The sequence below is a fragment of the Bos indicus genome, chromosome 5 (assembly GCF_029378745.1).
Source record: "Bos indicus isolate NIAB-ARS_2022 breed Sahiwal x Tharparkar chromosome 5, NIAB-ARS_B.indTharparkar_mat_pri_1.0, whole genome shotgun sequence".
NCBI classification, from domain to species: domain Eukaryota; kingdom Metazoa; phylum Chordata; class Mammalia; order Artiodactyla; family Bovidae; genus Bos; species Bos indicus.
In genome coordinates this window covers 1,719,127-1,746,103 of record NC_091764.1, presented here as the reverse complement: position 1 = coordinate 1,746,103, position 26,977 = coordinate 1,719,127, and the positions used below count along the sequence as shown (strand labels likewise).

Here is a 26,977-nt window from a genome sequence, read left to right as displayed (position 1 = left end):
TCATTTCCCTTGTCTCAGTCTCATTTACAAATGGGGACTCCTTTCCTTGCGAAATTGTTATTGGGCACCGATTGTGCCTATAGCAACATGGGAATACCAGGAAATGTGCTAGCAGGTAATATGACTCCCATCTGTCTCAAAGTGCTACTGAGACTCAAATGAATAAATGCATGTCAAATGCTAAATCAATGAAGAGTTTAAGTTTAGGTGAAGGCTCCCTGCTCTGAGGTTATTAAGACCATAGTCATATTCACATTGACTCCTCCCTTGTCCCAGGACTCTGATTCTACAGATTCTGATTCTACAGGTCTCTGATTCCCCTCTGGATAGGTGACAGCAGATTTAACTACAGGTCAACAGTTCCTGAAACCCAGTCTAAGGAGCTCTGCAGTATGAAGATAGCCTGTTGAGAAGCAAAAGTTCCTTGAAGTGTTAACATCTATTCTGTCTAAGCATATATCACAGCAAATTAAAAAATAACAATTAGACTGCTAAGAAAGTCTGCCTCAGAAAACCACTTCTGATCATCCGTTCCCCTTCCCAAAGCTGATCCAAGCACCTTCCTTTCCCTATCTTTGCCCTTGTTATATTCAAATCTTTATCTGTATCCCTCAGTAGACTGTAAGGCCCCAAGAAACAGGGCCGTGGCTGCCTGTTTTACAGTTGAATTCCTGATGCTCGACATGTAGTAGATGCTCATTCACTGAATGAGTATGTGAATGGGCCCAGTTGATTCTATCAGAGCTATGGAAAAGATACGTAGTAGCAATGCAGCAAGGTCATCCCTTTGCTAAACATCTTTGCAAAGAAGCAGAGTCCAGTGCCCCTTTCCTAGCCAGTTACAGCCTTGAGGAACTCTTCTTAATTAGAGTTGAGAGAGGAAAAGGTAAACAGCCCCCAAAAAAGTGTTTGTGAGAGCTAAACATTTAAACATTTATACAGTATGTCATTTAAAGGTAACTTCCCTGGTTTTATTACAGAGAATTTTAAAGCCTTGCTTTTTTGTTGTTCAGTCACTTAGTCGTGTCCGACTCCGCAACCCAGGACTGCAGCACACCAGGCCTCCCTGTCCTTCACCATCTCCCGGAGCTTGCTCAAACTCCTGTCCATTGAGTCAGTGATGCCATCCAACCATCTCATCCTCTGTCATCCCCTTCTCCTCCTGTCTTCAGTCTTTCCCAGCATCAGGCTCTTTTCTAATGAGTCTTGCTGCTGCTGCTGCTGCTGCTGCTAAGTCACTTCAGTCGTGTCCGACTCTGTGACCCCATAGACGGCAGCCCACCCAGCTCTGCCGTCCCTGGGATTCTCCAGGCAAAAACGCTGGAGTGGGTTGCCATTTCCTTCTCCAATGCATGAAAGTGAAAAGTGAAAGTGAAGTCACTCAGTCGAGTCCAACTAGTAGAGACCCCATGGACTGCAGCCTACCAGGCTCCTCCATCCATGGGATCCTCCAGGCAAGAATACTGGAGTGAGTTGCCATTGCCTTCTCCGAATGAGTCTTGCTAGTTAGACACTAACATAGGCTCTCTGTGTATAAGTATGGAGACACATCCAAAATGCATCAAAACTAGAGCAAACACCTTTTGGAATTCTTCCAAACGCTTCCTGGCATACTTTTATGTTAATACAGCCACCTTACAGCCAAACTAAAAACACCTGGCTTAAATTCTCAGGAACTTGAACTCAAGGAGGGAGCAGTCAAGATTAGAAACCTCAAATTTATTGCTTTCTTGAGTTATTAAGAAAGCAATAAATTGGATGCAATCTCAAACACGACAGAATGATCTCTGTTCATTTCCAAGTCAAACCATTCAATATCACAGTAATCCAAGTCTATGCCCCAACCAGTAATGCTGAAGAACCTAAAGTTGAATGGTTCTATGAAGACCTACAAGACCTTCTAGAACTAACACCCAAAAAAGATGTCCTTTTCATTATAGGGGACTGGAATGCAAAAGTAGGAAGTCAAGAAACACTTAGAGTAACAGGAAAATTTGGCCTTGGAGTACAGAATGAAGCAAGGCAAAGGCTAACAAAATTTTGCCAAGAGAACACACTGGACATATCAAGCATCCTCTTCCAACAACACAAGAAAAGGGTCTACACATGGACATCACCAGATGGTCAATACTGAAATCAGATTGATTATAATCTTTGCAGCCAAAGATGGAGAAGCTCTATACAGTCAGCAAAAACAAGACAAGGAGCAGACTATGGCTCAGACCGTGAACTCCTTATTGCCAAATTCAGACTGAAATTGATGAAAGTGGGGAAAACCACTAGACCATTCAGGTAAGATCTAAATCAAATCCCTTACAGTGGAAGTGACAAATAGATTGAAGGGATTAGATCTGATAGACAGAGTGCCTGAAGAACTATGGCCAGAGGTTCGTGACATTGTACAGGAGGCAATGATCAAGATCACCTCCAAGAAAAAGAAATGCAACAAGGCAAAATGGTTGTCCGAGGAGGCCTTACAAATAGCTGAGAAAAGAAAAGACGTGAAAGGCAAAGGAGAAAAGGAAAGGTATACCCATTTGAATGCAGAGTTCCAAAGAATAGCAAGGAGAGATAAGAAAGCCTTCCTCAGTGATCAATGCAAAGAAATAGAGGAAAACAACAGAATGGGAAAGACTAGAGATCTCTTCAATAAAATTAGAGATACCAAGGGAATATTTCATACAAAGATGGGCAAAAACTGTATGGACCTAACAGAAGCAGAAGATATTAAGAACAGGTGGCAAGAATATACAGAAGAACTATACAAAAAAGATCTTCATGACCCAGATAATCACAATGGTGTGATCACTCACCTAGAGCCAGTGAGCCTTAGGAAACATCACTACAAACAAAGCTAGTGGAGGTGACAGAATTCCAGTTGAGCTATTTCAAATCCTAAAAGATGATGCTGTGAAAGTGCTGCACCCAATATGCCAGTGAATTTGGAAAACTCAGCAGTGGCCACAGGACTGGAAAAGGTCAGTTTTCATTCCAATCCCAAAGAAAGGCAATGCCAAAGAATGCTCAAACTACCGCACAATTGCACTCATCTCACACGCTAGTAAAGTAATGCTCAAAATTCTCTAAGCCAGGCTTTAGCGATACATGAACTATGAACTTCCAGATGTTCAAGCTGAATTTAGTAAAGGCAGAGGATCCAGAGATCAAATTGCCATCATCTGCTGGATCATTGAAAAAGCAAGAGAGTTCCAGAAAAACATCTACTTCTGCTTTATTGACTATGCCAAAGCCTTTGACTGTGTGGATCACAACAAACTGTGGAAAATTCTGAAAGAGATGGGAATACCAGACCACCAGACCTGCCTCTTGAGAAACCTGTATGCAGGTCAGGAAGCAATAGTTAGAACTGGACATGGAATAACAGACTGGTTCCAAATTGGGAAAGGAGTACATCAAGGCTGTATATTGTCACCCTACTTATTTAACTTCTATGTAGAGTACATCATGAGAAATGCTGGGCTGGAAGAAGCACAAGCTGGAATCAAGATTGCCAGAAGAAATATCAATAACTTCAGATATGCAGATGACACCACCCTTATGGCAGAAAGCGAAGAAGAACTAAAGAGCCTCTTGATGAAAGTGAAAGAGGAGAGTGAAAAGGTTGCCTTAAAACTCAAAATTCAGAAAACTAAGATCATGGCATCCAGTCCCATTACTTCATGGCAAATAGATGGGCAAACAATGGAAACAGTGAGATACTTTATTTTGGGGGGCTTGAAAATCACTGCAAATGGTGACTGAAGCCATGAAATTAAAAGGCACTTGCTCCTTGGAAGAAAAGTTATGACCAACCTAGACAGCATATTAAAAATCAGAGACATTACTTTGCCAACAAAGGTCCATCTAGTCAAAGCTATGGTTTTTCCAGTGTTCATGTATGGATGTGAGAGTTAGACTCTCACTGAGCACTGAAGAATTGATGCTTTTGAACTGTGGTGTTGGAGAAGACTCTTGAGAGTCCCTTGGGCTGCAAGGAGATACAATCAGTCCATCCTAAAGGAAATCAGTCCTGAATTTTCATTGGAAGGACTGATGCTGAAGCTGAAACTCCAATACTTTGGCCAGAGCTGACTCATTTGAAAAGACCCTGATGTTGGGAAAGATTGAGGGCAGGAGGAGAAGGGGATGACAGAGGATGAGATGGTTGGATGGCATCACCGACTCGATGGACGTGAGTTTGAGGAAACTCCAGGAGTTGGTGATGGACAGGGAAGCCTGGCTTGCTATAACCCATGGGGTCGCAAAGAGTCACACACGACTGAATGACTGAACTGAACTGAGCTATTAAGGGAGTGCTGCACGTACCAATGAACAGCATCGCTCCTAATCTGCTTGAGAAGTTTAAGTCAGGAATTCATTATTTCATGTGCTCTCATTGGCACAAACAGTATTTATTCATTTGTTCTCCCCAGCTGTTTCCAGCAACTTGCCTTTCTCTATGCTCACTCAGGGGAGGTGTGCTATTAACTCTGAGGAGGACTCTTCCATCTCCAGGGAGAAGTTTGATATCATTTGGAGGAGGCCTTCCCTTTATTATTTATGGTTAAAATACCTTACATTGCAAAGCAGCATGCCGCTCCATCTACAACCCCTTTGTAATATAAACTGCATAGCCTGCATTTCAGAAGGGAAAACCTGAGTTCAGTTGAAAGTTAGAGAACTAACCAAGATCACCAGAAGAGTCACAGTTCTCTCCAGGGGTCTTCCCTGCACTTGAGTTTGACTGACTTGACCACCTAGTGCAATTTGAGTGCAATTTGTCAAATACTCTAGCTGGTATTTATTGAATATCTAGCTCTGTGCTAAGCAGCTTTACAATGCTTTATCTTCAGTTCAGTTCAGTTCAGTCGCTCAGTTGTGTCCGACTCTTTGCGACCCCATGAATCGCAGCATGCCAGGCCTCCCTCTCCATCACCAACTCCCAGAGTTCACTCAGACTCACATCCATTGAGTCAGTGATGCCATCCAGCCATCTCATCCTCTGTCGTCCCCTTCTCCTCCTGCCCCCAATCCCTCCCAGCATCAGAGTCTTTTCCAATGAGTCAACTCTTCCCATGAGGTGGCCAAAGTACTGGAGTTTCAGCTTTAGCATCATTCCTTCCAAAAAAATCCCAGGGCTGATCTCCTTCAGAATGGACTGATTGGATCTCCTTGCAGTCCAAGGGACTCTCAAGAGTCTTCTCCAACACCACAGTTCAAAAGCATCAATTCTTCGGCGCTCAGCCTTCTTCACAGTCCAACTCTCACATCCATACATGACCACAGGAAAAACCATAGCCTTGACTAGACGAACCTTTGTTGGCAAAGTAATGTCTTTGCTTTTGAATATGCTATCTAGGTTGGTCATACCTTTCCTTCCAAGGAGTAAGCATCTTTAATTTCCTGGCTGCAGTCACCATCTGCAGTGCCTTATCTTATGAGCCTCCAATAGCACTACAAGACTTGATAGTATTACTATTCTCATTCTAATGTTGAAGAAACTAGGGCACAGAGAGGCTAACTAATTTATCCAAGGTTATCCAACCAGTAAGTGATAGAGCCAGATGTGAAGTCACATAATTTGAGCTTGAAGCCTGCAGTCTGAATACCTACTACACTATACTGCCTTGCTAGCAAGTCCCTAAAGTGCTCAAGAAAAACCCTCATATATAGAAGCGTTCACTCTATTTCATTCCAGATTTCCGTTTCCTCCTTACCTGTATGATTATCTGAGATTAAGGGCTCTGGGTAAAGATGTTCATGATCTTATCAAAAAAAAAAAAAAAAAGAACAGTAGGAGGGGAGAATATTGGTTAGATAAAAGTAGCAATCACTAATTTGGGGACAAGAATAATGCAAATTTTGAAGACTGAAGTTTAAAAGATATATGAAAACCAATTTTCTTATTTTAAAAAGTGCTAACTTTTTTCATTAGCTGCATCTGATGTTCACTAAAACACTTTGCAAATTACCTGAGTGAAAAATCATAATCTCCATATTTCTAGAGTACTTCCAATTTATTTTTTCTTCTGTTGATGTAAAAGGTAAAGTCTCTCCTGACAGCACAAATGTTTGATAAATGGATCAACATCTTGCTGCTTCCCTTTCCAAAACCAGGACTCCCCTTTACCAAGTTCTTATTTGCCATGGCAAAATAACTTTTCAGAAAAACTAGGAGGTTATACACCAAATTGTTAACACTGGTTATTGCTGCTGTGATATTACAAATGATCTTTAAATTATTTTCCTTGCTTATCCATTTTTTAAAATTTTCTACAGTGAATATGTGTCACCTGTATAATAAGACAGAGAAACAAAGGTTTTTGTAAAGACTTCTCATTAGAGGAGTCCCTAATTCACCCTGCCTTCTCTTCATTGCTGAGGGAATGGTTTTTTTGTTTTTTTTTTTCCAGTTTTATTGAGACATAATCAACATATTTCACTGTATACATTTAAGGGGTACGGCAAAATGGTTTGACTTACATATATTGTGAATGATTACTATAAGAAGTTAGTTAGCATCTCATTTATCATCTCATACGTACGTATGTATGTGAAAGTTGCTCAGTCTTGTCTGACTCCTTGCGACCCCATCTCATATAGACACAATAAAAAACAAAAAGAAAAAAGTGCTTCCCTTGTGATGAGAATTCTTAGGGTTTACCTTCTTATCAATTTTCTTGATGTTTTATGGACACTGTAAAGGACAGACTTTAAGGCTGTTTAAATAAGGATGAGGGCCCCGCGGTGATTTATTCCTTCCCAGCCTCCTGGCAGTTCTTATGTGACACCTACTCCGCCCTCAAATGATAGTATTTCCATTTTCTGGGAGCCTTCTCCCCAGGATAAAATCCACCCATCAGAAATGTTCCAGAAATGCCCACTCTTACAGTGACAAATATATAAAATTCTAAGCCAATTACAATATTTCTACAAAGGGAGCAGAGACTTTTAATCACCATGCGTTCAGTCTCATGTCGCGTTTCTTATTATGCTTTCTTTCACCATGGATCATAATGTACAGTAATGCATTTTACATCTACTAAATGTGTTCTGGGTTTTTATATCACTGTTCAGAAGAATAGCTCTGGAAAATCTTTTGACTCCTTTATTTGAAAACTACATTTGTGGAATGGGGTAATTAAATTCCTATAGTTCAATATAACATTACTTTTGCTATTCTTCTTCATAAAAAAAAAAATCCCAACCACCTCTCTCTGCTTTTGCTAGAAATGGAATTACACCACCAATATTTCTGTTAATACAAGCCTAAGATTTTGAAAACCTACTTTATTGTCGTTAAACTAGAAAATTCCTTCTTCTCTACATCTTTATGGAAATTAAAGTGACTGCACAAATCTGTGCCTGAAGAATGCATTCCAGCTTACTTTGAGCAGAAAAAGTAAGAAGGACTCAATGTCAGAGCTTTTGAATCACAGGAAGAAGTTAGTTCTGTCTGAGGAACTAGAGGATATAGGGGCTTGAAATGACTTTGAAATTAATCAACAATATAACTCCTCTGGTGCAGTTTGGATTTGGGGAGTGATTGTGAGATCAATATCATGTCGATATGATACATTAGACAGTAGCACAGCATACATCACAGAAGTATTTCATCTCATTTGATCTTCACTCAGCATAGTGGTAGAAGAATATCTCCATTTTAAAGAAGACATTGAGGCACAAATAGGGAACATAGTTGGTCCCTGAGTACAAGATCGAGAAGTAACAGAGCTGGTACTCAGGTCACCCAAAGATAAGACCCAGGTGTTCACAAGGATGTGGAGAAAAGAGAACCCTCCTGCGCTCCTGGTGGGAATGTAAACTGGTGCAGACACTGTGAAAAACAGTATGAAGTTACCTCAAAAAATTGAAAACAGAACTACTATATGATCCAGAAGTTCTTCTGGATGTATTATCAAAGGAAATGAAAGCAAGATTTCAAGAGGTATCTGCATTCCATGTTTATCACAACATTATTTGAAAGAGCCAAAATATGAAAACAATCTAAGTGTCCGTTTGTGGACTAATGGATAAAAATGTGATATATATATACACAGTAGGTCACTTCAGTCATGTCTAACTCTACGACTGTATGGACTGTAGCCCACTAGGCTCCTCCGTCCATGAGATTCTTCAGGCAAGAATACTGAAATGGGTTGCCATGCCTTCCTCCAGGGGATCTTTCCAACCCAGAGATCTGCATCTCTTACATCTCTTGCATTGTCAGGCAGGTTCTTTCTCACTAGTGCCACTTGGGAAGTCACACACACACACACACACACACACAGTGGAATACATACTACTCAGCCATGAGAAAGAAGGAAATCCTGCCATTTGCAACAACATCGATGGACCATGAAGGTATTACACTAAGTAAAATAACTCAGAGAAAGACAAATATCTATCATATCACTTATATGTGGATTCTAAAAAAGCTGAACTCACCAAAACACAAATTAGAATGCTAGTTGCTTCCCTGGTGGCTCAGCTGATAAAGAATCCACCTGCAATCAGGGAGACCCAGGTTCAATCTCTGGGTTGGGAAGATCCCCTGGAGAAGGGAATGTCTACCTGCTCCAGTGTTCTGGCCTGGAGAATTCCAGGATAGTATAGTCCACGGGGTCACAAAGAGTCAGACACAACTGAGTGACTTGCACTTTCACTTCACTTTACCAGAAGATGGGAATCAGGGGAAAGGGAGATATAGATCAAAGGATAGAAACCTCCAGCCGTAAGACAAGTAAGTCCTGGGGATCTAATGTATAGAATACTGATAATAGTTAACAATACTGTGTTATGTACTTGAAAGTTGCTAAGAGAGTAGATCTTAAACATTCTCACCACAAAAAAGAAATGGCAATTATATGAGGACATTCAGGTATTAGCCATCACTATCATGGTAACCATTTTGCAACAGATAAGTATATCACTTATCGGGCTCACTTCAGGTTCAGACCCTTCCCACCACATACCCCACACCATGCACTGCCCATCAAAACATCCATCTAGTAACTTCATCAAGTTCTGAGATCCCAACTGCTGACTTGCAGTGATCCTTGAGGATAAAGTCAAGTGGGCACAGAGCTTAACACACAAACAGGATGAACAGTTACTGAAGCAGCTCTAACTTTATGAGTTTCCAAATATCTAAAATAAGCTGTTGGGTTGGGTTTTTTTTTTTCCTCATCTGCAGTTATATGATGGCTCTCTGAGGCCCCTAGAATACAGTTATAAAATGATGAACAAAGATTTGAGTTGCAAAAATGGATGACTATTCCAGACTGCAAATAGATTTGTTTCTAAACATAGTGAGCAATGTAGAGCTCACTTTTTAATTCCCAGTAACGATGGTGTTCTCATCATAATATAAATAGATGATGAACACCTATAATAGCAACCATGAATATTGTAAGTGAAACATATCCAGATAGTGCAGAATAGCCTTAGCTCCAGTATCAACAATCTCAGTATGGGGTACAGTCAGAAGAAAGAATGGCCTTGGAGCACTCAGGTAAGAAAAAGACCAAGGGCAGGGTTGGTTAAAAAAAAAAAAAAGACAAAAGACAGAAGTGAAGCTCTAAGGGGCTGGTTAAAGAAATATAGAGCTCCTTGCAGGGCAAGACCACTTTTCAATATGCACAGAATACATAAAAGTGAAAGTAATGAGTTGGAATAGATATTATTAATTTTTAATTAAGTTACTCTCAGAAATAGCACACTAACTCATCATCCACCCAAACATCTCAATTAAGAGCATTCCTTCCAGCTTTTTGTCAGCTTTGTATCAAATGATCCAAATGCCTAAACTAGTTCAAAGACTCTACATGGAATAAATAAGCCTGGGGCTTATTTCGAGCTTTCTGTAGAGCTATTAAATGGTCATTTTTAATGTAATACATTTCAGAAAGAAGTAGAACTGGGCATAAGCTTTTTAAAAGCTGCAAGTTCCCATGCCCAGCCAGGTAGGCAAACTCATAAGAGACGGGTAACAAGCTAATGCCCTCCACAGACAGGAAAACATTCATTAGCAATCCATAAACTAATGTTACCTTTGCAATTACACTTCTAATGTGAATTACAGTCAATTGTTAGTTTAAAGCTGACTGTACATTTCATTACCACTCTCAGCAAGAGAAAGTCCCAGTTATACCTAGAAATTCAAACATATTTCATTTACAGCCATCAAAAGCCCCAAATAATACAAACTTTTTACTTGGAACAAATAAATTATTTGTTTTTATAAAGTATAAACAGAACCCTATATTGTTCATTTTTTGACAGTCCTTTCTTACAAAAAAAATCAGCTGGTGATTTTTTTTTCATTCAGAGATTCTGCTCACAATGAATCTCATCCTTTCAAAAAAACATCTAGACTTGTATCTCCTAAACTGTGCTCCTTGGAATGTTAATAGCTTGAGATGCTAATACGTCTTCCATGAAAAGAGACTTTAGCAACCATCTAATTACTGGGTTGGCCAAAAAGTTTGTCAGGTTTTTTCTGTAACATGGGGAAAACCCAAATTTTTTGGTCAACCCAGTACTTTCTTAATTTTCAAGTTCACATTTTAACATTTCTAAAACAGAGCTTCTTACAAACAATATAAAAAAATTTGCCACCTGAATCTTTTTTCCCCTTTTTAAAAAAGCTATTAATTATATGTCTTACTACCAATGTCATCTTAAGATGGAAGAAACTTCAGTGTGTAAAAACAAAATTTTTATCACTTATAAGATTCACTCTGCACATTATCTTAGGAAAGGCCCTGAAAACTCAATACTTTGAAAACAAAGTTGTTTATTTCACTTAATCTAGTTTTCCCCAAATGTATTTGTCTATGGATCCCTTCTGTCACAGAGCTCATAATAACATTTCATGAGACTAATGTTCTGGGAACGCATTATGGAAAAGACTGGTTACTCCTTCCTCACCCTTGGCCAAGACTCTCTGCTCACCAGCTTCACCAAGACTCAGGGACAGAAGCTCTTCATCAGGAAATGAAGGGAAACATGTTTTGGAGTTGACAGAACTGAATAGATGACCTAAAACTCTCCGTAAAGGGAAAATTCTAACTGGGCCAGAGGCCGATTTATTCTGCTTGGAAAACATCTGTGGTGTACTCCTGCTGATTGCTTTCTCCAACAAATGATGCACAGCTTCGTCTGTTTGAAATGCCTTTATGACGTGAGAAATGAGCAGACTGAACTGAAGCCGTCTGCGTCGTGGGGTGGGAGGCACTGCATGGTGCAGGCATCCCTTTACACTCCTAACAGCTGGGGAAAGAGAAGTCGATAATCCTTCTGGGGCTAGCTCCTAAATTTACCTGATCAGCAAGTGTCTGTCTGTGCATTCCTGTAAAACTGAATGACATAAGTCGTACGGCAAGTGAGCAGGTGGCAGGAGAGTGTGAGAGCAGACACACAAAATGGACCCAGTGACACGCACTCAGAGATACAAGGCTCCGTTTCCAGGCTCAGGAAAACCCTAAATAAAGTCAGGTCACACCGCACAGTGTTTATCCGGCAATAAATACCCTGTGAGCCCAGTTTTTAGGAAAAGTATTGAATCTGGAACTAAGGCTGAAGGATTGCCATATGCCTTCTGAAAAACATACCCGAGCCTTGCCTAACAGGCACACCTGTGTACCAGGTCACTGCTTCTCTGGACCACCAGTATATCAGCAGTACCTGGGATCTCATCAGAAATGCGATTTCAGGCCCCATTCTAGACCTTGTTGCCCAGAGTCTGCCTTGTAACGAGCTCTCTAGGTTATTTTATACTCATTACCATTTGAAAAGCACTGACATAGGGAATATACCCTTTGTCTGTCTTCCTGTTTATATTGATTGAGGCCCAGATGCCGCGAAGTCAGGTGTCAATTTTGTGAAGATTGATAAATTTCAAGTTATTTTTGTCCACTAGACATGCAAATGATTTCTGCCTGGTAGAAAAGATAACTTCAAGGTTACTGTTCTTTGCTCCACAGAACATAAAACATTTGCACCTTGTTTCAGAATGCCTTCTTTCAGGGACTAGACAGTCTCAGTGTCTGAAATTCTTCTTTCAGCGAAATCTACCATTTTGCTTTTACCTCATGAGTGAGTTAAATAAATCGTCAACACATGCTCAGAACATATGTATGACAGTCATGCTTGTGACTGTTTAAAGTTGTAATTCAAAACCAGTCACCTCTCAACGGCAGTAAGATACGTATTTCTAGTGAACACGGTAATAGCTGTCTTTTCTTGGGAAAAATAGCCAGTTGTCCAGTAAGTGGTAATTGAGTATGTCCAATATGAAATAAAGGTGAATCCAGCATGGGCTGGTCCCTCTGCATGGTACAATATAATGTATAATCCAACTTTCAATACAAGGGCTGGCAACCGAGAGCCTATAGTTCTGTTTTAGCTTGCAAACAAAGATTTGTAGTCAAAGAATATTTTGTTTTATTTTTATTTTTGGATGTGAAGGCTCTTAGGTATAAGATGTACTCTGTAGTTCTCTACAGGCTCCAATACTCCTTATTATCCTATATCAGGCTATTTCAGACATCCTTGCTACTCTCTGGCTCCTGAAGGCATTTAAGTTTACAGCCCTTAAAGAAGACACTAATCTATTAAACCCATGTAAGCCAGCACTACTGTGGGAAATGGCTGGTCTGAAAATTACAGCACACACTAGGCAGGCATTATTGGGAATATTTTTGCATATCTATCATACACAGACCCTGGACAGCTATGATGAGTATGAAAAGAGTACTGCTGCCAAATCCAGTGACCTTATTCATTATCCACCAGAGGGCAAATTATTTACATGTATAACAGTGCATTTCAAATACAGTTACTGAGCATCATCAATTTATTCAAATACAAAAGTTTCATTTAAACAGTTCTCAAGGAGCTGCAACCATTGCCCACATAAAACAGCAGAGATAGCTTCATTCTCAAAAATGAGCATTATTAAAATGTCAAAATAAATATCATGCAGAAATATAGCAAAAAGAGGCAGTAGTTATAGGCAATAACCTGCTCCCTCTAAAATCATACCCAAAAGTTCAGAAGCAGCTTTGAACAAAACAAGAGTTTGGAGGCGTCCACCCGGCTTAGCAGAGGTTGCTTTCTTCCTTAGATGGATTTGTTGATGGCACATCACGGAAAGTTATTAAGTATCTACTTTTACCAGGCGTGACTCTCTTTTTCCTAAGTGCTTAAATTCACTAAACAAGGAAAGGGAGGCAGTATATAAACAGAGTCATTAATAATATAAATCTTACCTAGAGTAAAAGAATAATATGGGCTGTCTCATTTTTCTGCATAAATAGTGATTTCTGTGCTTTTCCATTTGTCCTCTCTATGGATTTTTCTCCTTTAGTACATCTCATCTCTCATTTTGTTCTAATACTTTTTCAGGAGACTTAATGGAAACTGCTTGGAGGAAATCAGCTAATAAGACCTCCGTTTCTCATCTGGACAGCTAAGAGGCCTCACTAACCACTACTCTTCCTCCACCATTGGTCTTTTTACCCCTCTCATTGAGGCCTAACCTCTTAATCTCTTAGTCCTTGTAACAGAGTCATTAAATTGAGCTTCTAGCTTCAGCATATGGCTTGACAGTCCTTAATATGTGTGCCATCCAATAGGTTATTCATTCCCAGGTTTACTATGAACTTGCCTAGCTGGAATCTGTTTTCTTTCAAGCCAAATTCCAGCAGTTTTCGATTCACTTTGTTTTAACTGAAGGATAAGATGTGGTTTTGGAAGTCAATGGCAGTACCGTATTATTTCAGCACAAAACCTCGCTAGCCTCCTCACACTGGGAATCGGTCTTCCTCTATATTCTCCCCATCATGTGGGTAAAACTTTCCAAATTTTTCCTTGGTCCACAAAATACTTTTCAAAGTAAGTGGGCAGTCTATAAAATTGAGAAAAATGGAACCGCAAGGCTTGTGAGAGACAGAAAATCAAAGAGAGTTGCTCATGCAAGATCTGCTCCAGTAAGGTCAGGAAAAGAGGAGATCAGGCTCCAACTCTCCACTGTGTTTAAAGAAACTCATAATCTTTAAGTTGAAGTCTTTTGAAAGTTGATGGTCTCCTTGGTTTTTATAACAGTCAAAGCCACTCTAAGGTCCCAGACTTATTCTCTCCCTCGAGAGGCTTTTGATCCTCCTTAACCTGACTCTGCATCCCAGTCTCCAACAATGAGCTCAGAACTCAGACACACTTAAAAGACTTAAATTTCCTTCAACTGTGTATCTGCTTATGTATATGAATGAAAGCTAACACTGACTCGGGGTTTACTGTATTTTTGTGTACTGGATCGTGAGTTCTTTGAAGTAAGTACTACTTCTTCGCCTTTCCCCTATTCCCGCCCATGGAACCTGGGATTCTTTAGCCACTTAAAGACTATCTGTTGACTTGAATTGGCTCCTGCAGAAAAGTGGTATCTTCTAGGCAAAGAACAATTGAAAAAGAGGAAGAAAGAGAGCAAGAGAAACATGATTAGTGATCTCTAATAGATGGGATTGTTTCTGGCCACTGGGACTGAAGCAATCCACGGCCAAGGGTATTGGAACCAGGCAAAGGGATATAAGTTCCAAAGGAAAACCTATTCTACAAATTCACTGGCCCTAGTAAAAAAGGTTTCAAGCTTTAATTGTTGGTTTTATCTTGCAAGTGTAAAAACAGAAACAAAGAAGAATGCCCCCTCAAAGATATCCAGAACCTATGAATATGCTGTCTACGCAGACATGGAGTTTGAATGGGGAAATTCATGAATTATCCAGGTAGGCCCCACATTAGCCCTTAAAAGCAATAGTCGATGAGAGACAGAGAGAGATGTGACAATGGCAGGAAGATCAGAGAGATGCAACATGGCCGTGTTGATGGTGGATGAAGGGGGCCATGAGCCAAGGAATGCAGGCAGCCTTTAACAGCGGGCAAAAGGCAGGGAACAGATTCTCCCCCAGAGCCTCCAGAGAGTGACACAGCCCTGCTGACACCTTCCTCTCAGCCCAGTAAGAAGTGTGTCACACTTCTAACTCTATGAAACTGCATTTATACTGTTTTAGATGAGGAGTAATTTGTTCATTGTAATGACAGAAAAGGTGATCCTTGGTTTCAGCATGGTCCTCTAAACTGGTAAGCAGGCCTTCCCTGTCGAGCCTCCAAACCAGAGAGATTTCTTCTCAATGAAACCATCCTTCAATCCTTCCTTCCCCCCTCTCACCTTTCAAGACTCAACACAAAGTTTCTCTCCTCTGACAAGTCTTAGTTTTATCTATATAGTCTGTGACTTTCTGAAAGGTGAGGATCCTGTCATATTTTTGTAAATGTTAGTTTGAAAGATGGAATTAATTAATCATCGTTCAATGGAAGAGAAGATAAAAATATTTTATTGTCACTGCTTTTAAGAAAGAAATTAGATCACTCACCAGGATCCACCTACATTCACATCCATGAAGTCCTACCTCGCTCCTTCTCCTCCTCTCTTTGGACTCAGATGAACACACACACACACACACACACACACACACACACACAACCTGGCAGGGTTGACTCCTAGTTTGCAGCTGTTCAAAATAAGACAAGCAAGCAAACCATCCATCTCTGATCAACAGTATAAGCTACAGGGGTCAAAGGCTGAAACCAGAAAATTTCAAGGAATTTGCAAGGCACAAGGAAGTTCTGAAATGTAGCATTTAAAGCCAGAGCTAAGGTTTGAGAATTAAGTAACAGGACTTACAGTGTGGTGGTTTTAAAATACATCTACAGAAAAACTGGAAATAGAACTGCCTTATGACCCAGCAATCCTACTGCTGAGCATACACACTGAGGAAACCAGAAGGGAAAGAGACACGTGTACCCCAATGTTCATTGCAGCACTGTTTATAATAGCCAGGACATGGAAGCAACCTAGATGCCCATGAGCAGATGAATGGATAAGAAAGCTGTGGTACATATACACAATGGAGTATTACTCAGCCATTAAAAAGAATACATTTGAATCAGTTCTAATGAGGTGGATGAAACTGGAGCCTATTATACAGAGTGAAGTAAGCCAGAAAGAAAAACACCAATACAGTATACTAACACATATATATGGAATTTAGAAAGATGGTAACAATAACCCTGTATACGAGACAGCAAAAGAGACACTGATGTATAGAACAGTCTTATCGACTCTGTGGGAGAGGGAGAGGGTGGGATGATTTGGGAGAATGGCATTGAAACATGTATAATATCATACATGAAATGAGTCACCAGTCCAGGTTCCATGCAGGATACTGGATGCTTGGGGCTGGTGCACTGGGACGAGCCAGAGGGATGGTACGGGGAGGGAGGAGGGAGGAGGGTTCAGGATGGGGAACACGTGTGAATGCAGAAAGTAGCACTGACATATATACAGTATCATGTGTATACACGTCATTACGTTTATACACAATCACGTGTAAAATGGAGAGCTAGTGGGGAGCTGCTGTATAACACAGGGAGCTCTGTGATGACTGAGAGGGTCAGGATGAGGGGAGGGGACATATGCATAATTATGACCAATTTGTATTGTTGTACTGCAGAAACCAACACACCATGATAAAGCAATTTTCCTCCAATTAAAAACTAAATTCAAAAATTAGCTATCTCTATTTCCTCTTTTCTCTCTTTCTTCCCCACTCTCTCTCCCCTTCTTCTCTCCCTCTCTCTCTTCTGAAGGAAGCCAGTTGCCAATATCCACATGGCTGGGCCATCTTGGGAGAACTTTCCCAAATCTGAAGACATCATAGGTCTAGCCCACATCTTAATAGCAACAACAGAGAGTCCCTGAGACAAAACCACTCAGCTAAGCTGCTCCCAAATCTCTAAACACAGAAACTATGACATAACAAATGTTCATTGTTTTAAGCCACCAAGTTTTGGGATTACTTGTTACACAGTAATAGATAACCAAAATACATGAGATACAATTCCTAGAGCAGAGGTTACAAATTGGAAGAACAGATCCTAATTGAGTCTACAAATATATTTTCCTCAGCTCATAATGGTAGATTTATTTTCCATGAGCTAAAATTTTTTAATCATTAAATTTCACTTAGAAATCTAGATTTCCAATCTCTCTCAAATTTAGAAGATCCAGCAACACAAAGGCTTACATCCCCATCTGGCAGCCTTCTGCTGTAAAAGACACACACCCTCCTGAGCTCCCAGCAGCCCCCTCCAACCTCTGTTCATTGCCACACTGACACCAGCAGCATGGCTATTTCACTATTTCTCTTCAAGCAGAATAATATTTCTCAGTTTCTATATCTCTATCAAAATTAGGAAACGAAAGATATACTGAAAGGGCTTTGCATCTTAAGAGATCTAGGAGACCATTTATTTCCTGGTGGGAGTGAAGAATATTCCTGCATGCCTAATATGTCACCAATGTATGTCTGTCAAACACACAATTTAGGATCCTATTTTTCCTTCCTCCAGTAGCTTTGCTCATTGTTGTCAACAGACTGTCCCCGGTAGGTAAGTGAGTTTGTTACTCTGGCTTCTTCATATGGGGCTAGGATAAAGCAAATGAGTTTGCTGGATCTGGCTCTTCAGCAGCTTAAAGGTAGCTGCCAACATTACACCTTTCCTCTCATATGACTTGTTTTGCAAAGAACCTTGCTGAGATCATGGTATCTATTCAATCTTTCTCTGGTTTTGTACTTATAGTAATTGTTTGGCATGAGCTGCTTAATGCTGGCTCAAATTGAGTCTGAAAACCCCATACTGACTAGTCAGAAATAATCCCAAGTACAACTCCTGAATGCATGTTAAGTCGCTTTAGTCGTGTCCAACTCTTTGTGACCCCATGGACTACAGCCCACCAGGCTCCTCTGTCCATGGGATTCTCCAGGCAAGAATACTGGAGGGGGTTGCCATGCCCTCCTCCAAGGGTTCTTCCTGACCCAGAGGCCAAACCCATGTCTCACGTCTCCTGAGCACAACTCCTACTTAAATGCATACTTTTCACTATCACAAACAATTCTAGAAAATAAACATTGAACTAGAACAAGGGGCTTCCCAGGTGGTGCTGGTGGTAAAGAACCCACCTGCCAATGCAGGAGACATAAGAGATGAGGGTTCAATCCCTGGGTTGGGAAGATCCCCTGGAGAAGGACATGACAACCCACTCCCGTATTCTTGCCTGAAGAAATCCCATGGACAGAGGAGCCTGGAGAGCTACAGTTCATGGGATCATAAAGAGCTGGACACGACTGAAGCAACTTAGCAGCAGCAGCAGCAGCGCAAGAGACAGCAAACAGGCCAAATCCGGCCCACTGCCAGCTTTTATACATAAAGCTTTATTGAAATCCAACCACACATTCATTTACATACTGTCTGTGGCTGCTTTTACACCACACTAGCTGAGCTAAGCAGTTATGATAGAGACCTCATGACCTACAAGCCTAAAACGGTTACTATCTAGCTAGCCCCTGAAAGAGAAGGATGAAATACAAAGATTTTGGCAGTTAAGAAACCAAGTCCCCATCGTGCTACAGAGGAACACACACGGGGGAAATAAAGTTGCCGTGTCTCTCCAGAATGTTTGCCCTATTATTCATAGTACCTCCAAAGCTTTCTTCATCTTACAAACGGACGTAAGCAGAACAGGTTTCAGGTTGAAAAGGAACTCACTGTGGCTAGTTTCTGAACATCTTCATCCGATGCTCCCAGAGATGCCAGGCCTATTTCCTGTGAAAACTGAGCAAACTTAGGGTCCGCAAGCAGAGGGACATGTCCCAGCAGCTCATGACACGTGTCTCTGACAAGAAAAACAGCACAGAGAAATGTTAGATGAGTTAAATGATCACCAGTAGAAAAAGACCTAAATTCTAAATATAACTTTGTTACTGTAATTAGTTACTAAGTTTTACCAATCTGAAGATTTTTTTTATCACATTTTAAGAACTGAAATCCATATGCATCCTACAACAAATGGCATCTTAAATTATATGATATACAGTACTTTAATATTTTGCTATTAATATTAAAATCTACTATTTTCAAGTAGTAGATATTTGGCAGGAGTAGATCCTTGGCATTTTGTCATATGCCAAGCAGGTGTTGAGTGTTTTGTTACATACATTGTCTCTTTTAATATTCAGAAGAAACTTGAATTAAAGTAACTTAGAATGCAACATTCTATAGATCATGGGTGGGCAACCTGCAGCTGTTGGCCAAATCTAATCTACTGCTTATTTCTGTAAAGAAAGTTTTATTGGAACACAGCCATGCCTATTCATTGATGTATTGTGTACGGCTCTTTTTCACTACAACAGCAGAGTTGAGTAGTTGTCACTGAGATCATTTGGCCCACAAAGCCTGAAATGTTTACTAGCTGGCCCTTTCCTGAAAAAAAGGTTGACTCTTGCTACAAACAGTCATAAAGGCAAAATCTGAATCCAGCTTATCATGATTTCTAAGCTCTTGCTCTCAACCCTTAAGTCACACTGCATCTCATGGTATACTTTTCTGGCACTGGGAAAGAGCAGAGGATCATATTGTCATCAAGTGGCTCTTCTCATGGACAAAATGTTATGCCTGTAACACAAGCAACTTCCTGGAGCCCTCACATGGGAAGACCCCCGGTCCTCTGTCTTGTCCAGCCTGAACTGGGTCATAACAGAGGTTTAGAGCCTCTCATTTGCCTGGGCTTCCACTTGGAGCCAGATGACCAGGGAAAGGCAGGTATGTGCTTCAGTGAAACAGTTTCCTGATACCAAACAACACTGCAATGCTTTCCCCTATGATTCTCTGCAAATGAGTCAAAAGGCAGACCATAGTTCATTTTCTTGACAAAACTAATGAGCCAGGTAGTAATTGAAAGATGTTTCCTGATATCGCCTGGCCTTCTCTTAAGTGTTATTTCTTCACATAGATGCTACAACATAAATGCCAGGTACCTCCACCATTAATACAAGTATAAAGCAAGCCAGAGGGTTATGAGGTTGAGGCAAGGGAATGGTGGTCAAGGGGAGATGATGGATACCACCGTAAAACAGACAGCATTCCTCAGTCAAAAAACCTCATTCCCACAACTCAAACCACACGTCCAGCCCTGGCCAGCCACTTCCCGGATATATCAGGTTGAGAGGACAGCCAAACGAGAATGTGTAGACATGATACTAAAAGAAAATCCAAATTCTTTCCCCATCAACTATGTGCCGAGAGTCTCCCTTTTTGCACAGAAATTGGATTTGTGGAAAAGACTATGGCGGTTACTCTCCAATCACACTGCTTAAGGCAGACAGTCAGACTCATTGGACTTTAGTGCATAAGAGGCATTTAAATGTTATCAGAACCCCATTTTACCTGTCAAGAAGTTAGAGACAGAAGGAGCAAAGGAAGAAAGCTAACATAGAGTAGGCTCCTGTTATGTGCTGAGTACGGTGCTAAATGTTTTCATATCCCATTAGTAATTTCATCTTCACTTCCAAAGAAGTCTTATTAATGTGAGAAGAAGTCTTTCTAATGTGAGACCAGGGTAGGTCATGGTTACTGTGGCGGTGGATTTTTGGTGCAAAACTGGATTCACTTTTGAGCTTGTTAAATGCTTGATGAGGACAGTCTTCTATTAATATCTGCCGACGTACCAATGGAGTCCAAACACTTATAGGTAGAAGGGAAAGTGAAAAGTAGCAGTTAAAAAAGAATGAAGGAAAATGTGAGTGATCCAAAGTCTTTAAGGAGTCAATTCTCTGTGGTAGAAAAGGAGCTATCACCTGGATTTCAAGTTAAGGTGTCATTATCAGAAAACTGTAACTCACAGTCAAGAGTCTTTAATAGCATTACAATGATAAGGTAATGCAACCATACATAGAAGAAAAAAGAAATTGAAATTTGAAAGACAAAAAAATCATACAACACAGCAGAATAAATTATATTGTTTCATTAAGAATGAAAGCCTGAAGCCAGAAGTCTCGCAGATTTCCTAATGAAACATTCTGAATGCCTCTGCTCTGTTCTGAGCAGAAATGCTTGCTCTGTGTTTTGCTGGTTTGTACTTTCTTCACTGCTCAGTCTCCACATAGAGAGCCCTAGAAGACACTGCTGTTCAGATCAAGCGGAGATGTAGTTTACATAGTAACCCCACTTCTCACTGAGTCAAGGCTCTGAGCACAGAAATCTCAAGACCATAAATAGAGCTGTTACATTTTATGACTTTGGTGGAATATTCTCAGAAATAAACACTGGATTGGTCTCATTCCAGGCTCTTTGGCTAAGGCACATTGTATAGAGAAAGGAAACCTAAAGTGCCTGGAAACTCTTCAACCAGCAGAGAGAGATGTTTTATGTTGCTAATTAAAAAGTTGGTATTTTCTTTAGTTTCTCTGAGACCAAAGGACTTGGAAGCTGCATTGACTTCCGACTCAGAGGCTGAAAGAGGTTCCAGACTATTGGGAATCTGAGGGAGAAGGCTGAGCCTTCTCTCCAAACTTTGTATCAGTTAAGTTCTGGAGGGCTGATATCGTGCTATTTCACACTACTTTACAAAGCGCAATCCCTTTTATGTCCGGCAGCTGAAGTAGTTCATGGTCCCAACACTGGTTGTGTCATCCACAGCAGGATCCCTGAATATCTAATTATGAATGGGTTTCCGACGTGAGTTCATAACTATTGCCTGATCGCACCGCATCTCTCCTAAAACATTCAATTATCTGGCTATAATTGCACCTGTCAGCACATGCTGCCTTCAATCTCCACATCGGCAAACTTCTCTCTTTTCAACTCGGATCCCTTTGATGCATTTTCGCCTGAATAATGCTTCTCAGAGCCCTTTTCACAAAAGCACTCTGTTCGCTGGAAATATAGGAACTTTCAAAAGTGTTAACACTGTAAAACATCATGTCTCCTTTTGAAAAAGAGAAGAAGAAAAAGAAAAGCTAGAGCTGATATCAGACACTAAACTTTTTGCTGCTCTAAATTGGAATCTTCTCTGATAAGCCCTGTTAGGAGTCTAAAGCTTACAAAGGGACCTGGGCAAAACGCCCCCTGGGAATTCTTAAATCATTCTAAGGAAGTTGTGATCACTGCTGCTTGGGGAAAAAAAAGATTCAAAACAAATCTAGCGTTCTTCTCCGCTTATCAGTAGTTTTTCAAAGCTGACTCCTCCTGTCTGGTGTTGAACAACTTTTTATTTTTGCTGTAAATTGAAGCTTTTAGGAAGTGAGTGAGCATGCCGCATTTGCTTCCCATCCCCAATCAGCACATCTGTCTTTGAAACCCTATTTTGATAGGTTTTGTTTGTTCTAAATAACACAGAAGCCAACAGTGCAGCTAAATCCTGAAGAGAAGGAAAGGAAGATGGGCGTGGGGGAGGGTCGCATTGATGAAAAGAGCAGGAGGATGAGCTGGGAGCCAAAAGAGTGTATTTTTTTTTTTTTTTTTGGGCTTTCACACAACATTTGGTGGGTAAGTGTAAGTAATCCGGGATAACACACTGGGACACATTGAGGGAGGCGGAGGGGTGACTTTGTTTTCACTTCACTAAAGAGATAATAACAGGAACTAATTTGGTATTGAGGCAATTTTTCTCCGTTCTCATTTTAGAGCCACATACAGAGTTTCTGTAGTTTTAAAATAGCAGACTGTAAAATCTGGCCCAGATCAGAGTTTAGGCAGCTCTTATGATCACTCCCTCTTATGTCCCTGTCAGAGCACAGATATATTCATATGGGGCCCTCTTTTCATAAAGCTGAGCATCTGGATATTGCCCTTGCGGAAATCTTTCCTTTTTACCCCCTAGGAATCATTACTCTTCTTCACAACTATTCTTCTGAGACGGGCAAAAGATATTACAGTTAATTTTTTTTTAATTTAGTTCAAGAAGCATTTATTGTAGAGCTATTAAATATCAAGTACTATGTTAGGAACTGAGGCTTAAAAATAAATAAGACAAAATCCTAGGATAACTCTTAGCAAAAGTCACCTCATGGTTCCATAAACAGCAAGTACTAACTTTCCTGATCCAGTAAAAAAAAAAAATCTTTTCTAGTTCTTCAAGTAGCACAAAAGAGCTTCAGGGGAAATCTGTACTTATGTCTCCTGTTCCCCATCATCTTAAATATTTCTTACTTCCTGAATAAAAAGAGATTTATAACTCTTCCCCTGTCTGCTTCCTCTCCCCAAATTTTCACTAGATATTAAAGGAAGCAATGTAACATAATGGTTATCAGTTTATAATCTGGATTCAGAACAAGCCCATGCTGCACGTTCCTGTGATGACAAAGTGACTTAGAGCAGCGTGGGACAGGAGGGTTTCCTGCAATGACGGAAATATTCTGTATCTGCATCATCCATTACGGCAGCCACTTGTTACAGCTGACTATTGAACATCTTAAACGTGACCAGCACTACTGAGGAAATAAACGCATGGTTCCATTTCATTTTAATTAATAAACTTAGACAGTCACATCTCTACCACATTGGACAGCACAGATGTATTGTTTTTTCATCTATAAACTGGAAGTTATCAGGGTCCTTATCTCCTGGAGTTCTTAGGTTTTGTCCTTTTTGAATCGATTTTATCACTTCAACAAGCAGCAGTAAGTTTCTCCAGGACAGAGGTCATGCCATGTTCATTTTTGGGTTCCTGGTGCGTAGGAAAGCTGGGCACATTTTAGATGTTCAGCAACTGCTTTCTGACCTTAACAGAATAAAGCAAAGATGGTGGGGCCCCATTGCACCACAGAGAGGTAAGCATATGTTACCCCAAGCATAGTTTTCCTAATCTCCAAGGTATCATAAGAGATCAGTGAAGTCCTTGGTTTTGCTATTTTCTAGTCAACTGTCCTGATGCTGAAGCTTTAATACTTTGGCCACCTGATGCAAAGAGCTGACTCACTGGAAAAGACCCTGAGGAAAAGACTGAGGGCAGGAGGAGAGGGGGACGACAGAGGATGAGATGGTTGGATGGCATCATCGACTCAATGGACATGCGTTTGAGAAAGCTCTGGGAGATAGAAAAGGATAGGGAAGCATAGCATGCTGCAGTCCACGGGGTCACAAAGAGCTGGACATGACTTAGCAACCAAACAACAAGTTATGCGTACATAGGGGAATGACCTGACTTCACTGATCTCTGGATTTACCATCTGTAAAATGGCAACAATCCTGCCTACCTCATAGCCACAGGCAGAATGACGCAAGCTGACAGAAAAAATGTCAGATGTCTTTTTCCTTCTTTCTTGTGGGGGCTTCTCTACCTGTTTCTCTACACGGTCGTGAAGAGGTGCAACCAGTGAAGAGGTACAAGGTTACCTCTTCCTCGCCTAAAAGTCACTCACTTTGAATTTGTTCCGAATGTGCAATCTTAAAAAGCAAATATTCCTTAAAAAAAATTTCCCAGATCATCTCCATCTTCCACGCCTGAAGGTACATAAATGAGCTTCTCCCTATGACCCAGCACCGAGGAAGTATGAATTGTGAGTCTGCTGTGGGTGCTTTATGAGTGCTAATTTTGGATGACACACACCACACAAGGAAGGCACACCTTGGTGGGGGTGGAGTGATGGGGAAAAAAGAAATTCTGCTTTGAATCTGCTAAAATATATACATTTCTACAACCGAAACCTTTACCCCAAAAAATCACTACCATTAATAGCCTAAGAGAACAACAGTGCTCTAGCAGGCACGCAGGCACAAGTTAGGTTTAAAAATGCACAGGTTTTAAATAATGTATAGGGTTGTGTGCGGTGGTGGTGGAGTTCATAGAATGTCTATTGTTAGAATGCTCAGAGCTTTTGAGACAAAAGGCTTGCATAAAGATTCCTAGGGCTTATGTTTGCTTTGAGGCACCTCACAAAACTAGACAAAATACAATGACTGAAAACTTGGGAGGCTGGGTCTAGGAACATGTCCTTATAACTAAGAGTGACTGGAATGTTTCAAAACACATCAGTCTCCACATGAATTTAAGAGGTGCCAAGGGAAGAGTGGACCTATTTGGTATTTTCTATAAAGGCTTTTTCTCTGCAAAGATCAAAGCCTTACTTCATCAGCCCTCACACAGGGAGGTTAAGTGGTTTGCCAACAGTCACACTGAGAGCTGACGATGAGGCCTGGATTGCGGGCACGTTGTCCACAGGGCCTTCTGCCTCAGGATGTACACAGTACTCTCCCATCTGCAACACTGCTCTGGAGTGAGGCACTTCCCCTCCTGTTTCCTAGTGAAATAAAAGATGCCCCCCTCGATAAAGGGGTGGGCTAACTGGCCCTGTGAAGATAAAGGAGAGAGTGGGCTCCTGACACAGCTTGGCAGCTGGATCATCACCGGATGGAACAGCATGGCACAAGACCATCCAGTAGACACAGCCAGTACTTCGGGTCCTGGCAAAGCAGGGCCGCCGGATTAAAGAAAGTGTCACTCTCAACTATCTTATGTAAAATTTGTAATTGGAAAATCAAGAGAGAAACTACTCAACTTTAGGACACATACAAGTTTTGAGTTTTCTTCTGGGCTTGTGTGCTAAGTCGCCTCAGTCATGTCCGGCTCTTGGTGACCCGGTGGACTGTAGTCCACCAGCTCCTCTGTCCATGGGATTCTCCAGGCAAGAATGCTGGAGTGGATTGCCATGCTTTCCTCCAGGGGATCTTCCTGACCCAGGGATCAAAGCCACGTCTCTTATGTCTCCTGACATAAGAAGCCGTATTGGCAGGTGGGTTCTTTAACACTAGTGCCCCCTCTTGTGGGGTTAGCTTAATACAGAATGGTGGTTATTCCCACAGATGCTGGCACTATCCCTGAGTTCAAATCCTGACTCCCCTACTTACCAGCTGTGTGACCTTGAACAAGTTACTTAACCTTTCTGTGCCTCAATTGCCTCATCCATACATTCAGAATAATAAAAGTAACTCAGAACTTACAGGGTTGTTTTGAGTACTGAGTTTATCCACTTACAATGCTTAAAATAGTGCCTGGCATATAATAGTTGATATAGACATGTTTGCTGTTAATAATAATATATACACACACACATATATATATGTATATATATACATATATTTAATTGCTTCTGATGCTATTGTTTTTGAACTTATCTATGTTGGAGAATGGAAGGGGTGAAAATACTCCCAGGTTTTAGGGCCTCTAACATTCTACCTGACCCCGGGTGTGTGTTAGTTGCTCAGTCATGTCCAACTCTTTGCGACCCCATGAACTATAGCCCATCAGGCTCCTCTGTCCATAGAATTCTCCAGGCAGAACACTGGAGTGGGTTGCCATGCCCTCCTCCAGGGGATCTTCCCGACCCAGGGATCGAACCCAGGTCTCCCACATTGCAGGCAGATCCTTTACCATCTGAGCCACCAGGGAAACCCTGGGAATAGCCCAAACCAAATTTCTTCTGAGGGAGGAGATGGTTGCTAAGCTCGGAGTGTGAGCTCCTGGTTAAAACTCAGGAAAGGAAGGCCAGATGGGATCAGCTTTATGAGAACAAGCTATTCTCTGAGAATCACTGGAGCAATGCTGCTCTGCTATCCTGAACAGCACAAATGATGACAGAACTGTGGAGGGAGCCAGTTGGCAGGGCAGGAAGCTTGGCATCACACTTGGCAGAGATGAGGCTGATCTGTGGGGGAGGGCAATTTGAAGCTAAACAAGAGCTCACAGGGATGAAGGTTCAACCCTATAAAGCTCTGGCTCATCTTCCCAGCTCACCAGGGAGACCATGCCCAGACTTGACTTCAGCAAGCCCCGATATTAAAAACACCCAGGACAGTCAGGCCTTAAATCAGACAAACTCACAGACCCAGGATGTCTCAGAGGGAAAGGAGGGAAAGTTGGGAAAGGAAAGGTCCAGTGAAAGGAATCTGATCCAGAGAGGGGTAGTCAAGTTTCCTATCAATGTGAAAGCCTATATCTTCAGCTGCTGATACCGTTAGTTAATAAATGAGGATTGATGTCTGAGCCACAAGAACAGGAGATGAATGCCATCTGCCCGTGTGC

General features: G+C 41.1%; 1 protein-coding gene across 1 annotated transcript in view; it reads right to left on the bottom strand.

The window, feature by feature from the left end:
* TPH2 (tryptophan hydroxylase 2) overlaps positions 1-26,977 on the bottom strand; it is a 104,107-nt gene that overhangs the window by 29,261 nt on the left and 47,869 nt on the right. Inside the window, exon 8 of the mRNA XM_019959998.2 lies at positions 18,667-18,793. Within this exon, the coding sequence (XP_019815557.2) occupies positions 18,667-18,793 (127 nt within the window). The remainder of the gene's footprint in view (positions 1-18,666; positions 18,794-26,977) is intronic.